We start from the raw sequence: 5,976 nt of genomic DNA, 5'->3' as shown, positions 1-5,976 counted from the left end.
CTGGCGCGAAAGGCAGAGTGATTTATAGCATAACACGTATTACGCATTGCGGAAAATGTGTCTAAATGTTTTTAACGCATTAACTGCATCTTACTAATGTAGGCTAACTACCACTGAGACGTTTGCAGTACGAATTTGTCTTTGAACCCATACCAGCAGTAGCAAATGCGGAAAAACGAATCAAATATGGTAAAGGATGCGTAGTGGAACGCCCATTGCATTTTTTCAGTTTGTGTACGACATCAGTACCTAATATGCGTCAAAACACGTCGGATGCTTGTTCATTTTCTAATATATGTTTTTTGGGGATGACCTAGTAGTTTTTTTTTTTTATTGTGAGAAATGCGTTAAATGTGGGAAAGTGCATTTAAATATGCCGCAAACAAATATTAGGCAAAAACACACGTCTGTCTGTTACCACAACCTTTATTTCTCATTCGCTGTGTTCCACAACTGTCAACGAAATTATCGCTTTTCAACCTAATGTATACCTCAGACTATGCTACAAATAAAGTTATTACTCCAGTCAAGGTTTCTAGGGAAAATGGGGCGAAACCCAGTATAGTGTGCTTGCCCAGATATGTGCTTTTGCCCTGTGTGTGTTACCGATATGCTTAAATTTTGATCGTTGTTTTTCTGTAAACAAACAGCTATATGCCAATCACATCTTCCTGTATGTAGTTTCTCAAAAATCCAGTTTATGTGATCTTAAGATAAAAAGAGCTCAATGAGGGAATATTAATAGATCGAAGCAATACTGACATCTCCAAATTGTAAGACTGCTATAGATGCACTGATTGTCAAGAGTGTGTCAGTGGGACAAAACATTTGAACTAAATCACGAAGCTTTAGGTTAGTTTAACTATTACTTCTTAATGTAGTAGGCAGTAACAATTTTCTTCCGTATTTTTATGTATATACATACTACACAAGCAACCAAATGGTACCGTTCCACTCGCAAATAGAGAGAGGGAAGAAAGGCTGTCTATCATCCGAGCCCTGATTTCTCATGCCTTCTAAATTTTCTCAATAGTGTTATACAAAATAATACTCACACATAGTTTGAAACTACTGGTAACCTATCTAGCATCCAGCCTCTGAGTTGCTTCAATGTGTTGCTTAAATCTGACCTGGATCTCAAACTTTGGAGCAGTACTCATGAATGTGTCACATAAGTGTTCTATACGGGTGGTCGAAGTGATCTTCCCCTCATTTCCAGTCACAAAACGTATTCATCTTCCCAGAGGAAGGAAGTAATGACTCTGAAAGCTAGAAATGGTTTTTTTTATTCAAGTGCTGTTTTTCTCTCATACTTCGTACAAAGCATTTCAGAATTTTACAATGAGTACTGGCAGCCCTACATATAATGGTAACATTAAAACCCTGTTAATTTGAACCTCAGTGTTAACTAGCATGTGCATCCTTGAGTCGAAACATTACGTTTAATTATAATTATAGAAGGAGAGGCTAATAAAATAATGTTTTCACTTTGTATTTTTTTAATATCTTAGGATTTTCAGTTTTCTGCCTGATGTCTAGCAGCAACCTGTTAAAGACTTTCGATCAGAATGTGAAATTCCATTCTGAATCGTAGGCAAGGATGTATAGTCTATATGGACATTGTTTTTCCTTCCAGTATTTTGCAAGTTCATTTCACTGAACAGAGTAAAATTACCCCTATTATGAACAACAAATACTATTAGGGAGTAAATATGTTGACATGTAAGTGAAAGACTTCGAAGGCCCTGAAGAGACTTCTGTAAGAAGCTGCACTATCGATTTTACACAATAATTTTACTCACATGGATCAAAAGTTCCGTTAACTTGCCATATCAGATTTGAATAATATCGCAAACTTTTCATAACAGCCTCCATCACCGTCACCAGTAATGGTACTGGTATGTAATGGTATGGTGTACTGTAGCAGCACATTACAAGTGTTTCACTTGAATTGATTCTGCATTATTTCTCTTCCCCATGTCCTTGACATTAATGCTACCAAGTTATGTTCTTGTACGGTAATTAGTTTCCAGGTTATAACATGTTAAATATAGAAAGTTTAACTGTAACCAAGCAATAGCTTTCTTTCATGACAATATCAGTTCCAGTGCACAACTGAATTTAAAAATCTGTCTTGTGGGGTGAAAATCCGTTACTGCTCCTATCTTGTGCTGACAATGAGATGACTTTCATAGAAATACTGAGTTATTTCATTTGTAATACAGTTTCATAGTTTTTGTAGTTGCTCATAATCTTTACACTTGCATGCAATGGGTGTAGCATCAGTACACAGAACTATCCTTGAATTTGAGGAGCAGTATTTTGTCATTTACACAAATCAACAAAAGAAAGTATCCCAGTACAAAGTCCTGGGTATCCTGTATTACCTATCAGTAATGTTAGATCTGTGTGTGCCACTCACCATCCTTATGAGTGAAAACTGATTTGTGTTAGATAAGGTTTTATTAAACTGTGAACATTATCAGCATAATTACCAGCCGTTTTCCCACAGTATTTACTATCTCTCTCTACAAGCAACTGATAGAGATTAGCTAAAACAAATCAGTAATTTCAGATGTAGGTCTGTCTATATCTAAAATTATGTTTCCTTTCCCATCTATAGCTTATCGCAGAAAGTTGAGTAACACCTTCAACACGTAGGAATTACATCTTTGAGCACCAATTATTGCCACTTTTTGCAACATCACCATAAGGTTTGATATCCCTACTGAAAGATGAGCAGAAATTCTTTGTTAATGGGTGCATAATAAGATTCTTTTTTGGTGTACCAATGATCAGTAATAACTGAAACATCTGGTTTATTAAAACATGCTGCTACGTCCAAATCATTGTGCTTATTTCCTAGGCTCGTAAAGTTTTGGAGGATGATCTTGGTTTGCAGGTTGCATTGTATCCACATATCATCATCATCATCATCATCATCATTTAAGACTGATTATGCCTTTCAGCGTTCAGTCTGGAGCATAGCCCCCTTATACAGTTCCTCCATGATCCCCTATTCAGTGCTAACATTGGTGTCTCTTCTGATGTTAAACCTATTACTTCAAAATCATTCTTAACCGAATCCAGGTACCTTCTCCTCGGTCTGCCCCGACTCCTCCTACTCTCTACTGCTGAATCCATGAGTCTCTTGGGTAACCTTGCTTCTCCCATGCATGTAACATGACCCCACCATCTAAGCCTGTTCGCCCTGACTGCTACATCTATAGAGTTCATTCCCAGTTTTTCTTTGATTTCCTCATTGTGGACACCCTCCTGCCATTGTTCCCATCTACTAGTACCTGCAATCATCCTAGCTACTTTCATATCCATAACCTCAACCTTGTTGATAAGGTAACCTGAATCCACCCAGCTTTCGCTCCCATACAACAAAGTTGGTCGAAAGATTGAACGGTGCACAGATAACTTAGTCTTGGTACTGACTTCCTTCTTGCAGAAGAGAGTAGATCGTAGCTGAGGGCTCACTGCATTAGCTTTGCTACACCTCGCTTCCAGTTCTTTCACTATGTTGCCATCCTGTGAGAATATGCATCCAAAGTACTTGAAACCGTCCACCTGTTCTAACTTTGTTCCTCCTATTTGGCACTCAATCCGTTTATATTTCTTTCCCACTGACATTAGTTTCGTTTTGGAGATGCTAATCTTCATACCATAGTCCTTACATTTCTGATCTAGCTCTGAAATATTACTTTGCAAACTTTCAATCGAATCTGCCATCACAACTAAGTCATCCGCATATGCAAGACTGCTTATTTTGTGTTCACATATCTTAATCTCACCCAGCCAGTCTATTGTTTTCAACATATGATCCATAAATAATATGAACAACAGTGGAGACAGGTTGCAGCCTTGTCTTACCCCTGAAACTACTCTGAACCATAAACTCAATTTACCGTCAACTCTAACTGCTGCCTGACTATCCATGTAAAGACCTTTAATTGCTTGCAAAAGTTTGCCTCCTATTCCATAATCTTGCAGAACAGACAATAACTTCCTCCTAGGAACCCAGTCATATGCCTTTTCTAGAGCTATAAAGCATAGATACAATTCCCTGTTCCACTCATAACACTTCTCCATTATTTGCCGTAAGCTAAAGATCTGGTCCTGACAACCTCTAAGAGGCCTAAACCCACACTGATTTTCATCCAGTTGGTCCTCAACTAATACTCGCACTTTCCTTTCAACAATACCTGCGAAGATTTTACCCACAACGCTGATTAAAGAGATACCTCTGTAGTTGTTACAATCTTTTCTGTTTCCATGTTTAAAGATTGGTGTGATTACTGCTTTTGTCCAGTCTGATGGAACCTGTCCTGACTCCCACGCCATTTCAATTATCCTGTGTAGCCATTTAAGACCTGACATTCCACTGTATTTGATGAGTTCAGACTTAATTTCATCCACCCCAGCCGCTTTATTGCACTGCAATCTATTGACCATTTTTTCCACTTCCTCAAATGTGATCCTATTTCCATCATCATTCCTATCCCATTCTACCTCGAAATCTGAAACATTACTGATCGCATTTTCACCTACATTGAGCAACTCTTCACTACTGTTCCAAGACATTCTTTAGCCACTTCTAGTACTGTGTCCCTGTACCTTGTCCATTCCTTTTCCAATGACTGTAATTGACTACATTCAACTAACTGGTACCTTTCTGAGATCGCTGTTATGTACTTGTGCCTGATTTCCTTATCCTGAAGTTTCTCCACTCTTATCCTCCTACATATGGACCTGACCTCCTGCACTTTCGGCCTCACAATCCCAATTTCACTGCAGATTAAATAATGATCAGTGTCATCAAAGAATCCCCTGAATACAAGTGTGTCCCTCACAGCCTTCCTGAATTCCTGATCTGTTATTATATAGTCAATGACAGATCTGGTTCCCCTGCCTTCCCAAGTATACTGGTTTGTTTGGTTTGTGGGGCGCTCAACTGCGTGGTTATCAGCGCAAGTATACTGGTGAATGTTCTCATGTTTAAAAAAGGAGTTTGTGATTACTAAGCCCATACTGGCACAGAAATCCAAGAGTTGTTTCCCGTTCCTGTTGGCCTCCATTTCCTTTCCAAATTTACCCATAACCTTTTCATACCTTTCTGTCCGATTTCCAATCCTGGCGTTAAAATCACCCATGAGCAGAACACTGTCCTTGTCCTTTACTCTAACAACTACATCACTGAGTGCCTCATAAAAACTATCCATCTTATCTTGATCTGTCCCTTCACAATGCGAATATACTGACACAATCCTAATTTTCTTGCTAGACACTGTCAAATCTATCCACATCAGTCGTTCGTTTACATACCTTATTGCAACTACGCTGGGTTCCATTTCTTTCCTGATGTAAAGCCCTACACCCCATTGTGCTATTCCTGCTTTGACGCCTGACAGGTAGACCTTGTATTCTCCCACTTCCTCTTCTTTCTCACCCCTTACCCGAATGTCACTAACAGCTAAAACGTCCAGTCCCATCTTACTTGCAGCCTCTGCCAGCTCTACCATCTTCCCAGAGTAGCCCCCATTGATATTAATAGCTCCCCATCTCATTACCATTTGCTTGCCAAGTCGTATCTTAGGAGTCCCTGGTTTGTCAGTTAGAGGTGGGACTCCGTCACCTCCAAAGGTCCGAGGCATTTTGCTCTGATTATTGCCAGCATCATATTTAGAGTACCAGGGAAGCAGGTTGCTAGCCTTACTTGCCCCGAGTCCCATTGGGTTTTACCCCTAACGGCTGAGGGACTAACCGGTGGATTTGGTAGTCTTTGCCGTATGAGCACAAAAGGTGACCACGACTCAGAATATGTCCGAGATGCCCAGCCTTATTCCAAAGTAACTGGTATCCCGACTGTCGGGACCACTTAGTTGGCCACTCATACGTTGCCCATGGTTCAACAACTAGGACATGACTACAGGAACCCACACATATTTATTTATTTATTTTTGTAAGCAT

General features: G+C 39.5%; 1 protein-coding gene across 1 annotated transcript; it reads right to left on the bottom strand.

Annotated features, from left to right (window-relative positions):
* Positions 1-2,427: 2,427 nt before the first annotated feature.
* On the bottom strand, positions 2,428-5,738 carry LOC126180771 (craniofacial development protein 2-like). Its single transcript, XM_049924721.1, has 3 exons — positions 4,799-5,738; positions 2,669-2,728; positions 2,428-2,552 (listed from the first exon to the last, which is right to left on the bottom strand). Exons 1-3 carry the CDS (start codon positions 5,736-5,738, stop codon positions 2,428-2,430), a joined length of 1,125 nt encoding a protein of 374 aa, XP_049780678.1.
* Between the last annotated feature and the right edge of the window lie 238 nt (positions 5,739-5,976).

This window comes from Schistocerca cancellata, chromosome 1, assembly GCF_023864275.1.
Source record: "Schistocerca cancellata isolate TAMUIC-IGC-003103 chromosome 1, iqSchCanc2.1, whole genome shotgun sequence".
Classification (NCBI taxonomy): Eukaryota; Metazoa; Arthropoda; class Insecta; order Orthoptera; family Acrididae; genus Schistocerca; species Schistocerca cancellata.
This window is presented reverse-complemented; position numbering and strand designations above follow the sequence as displayed.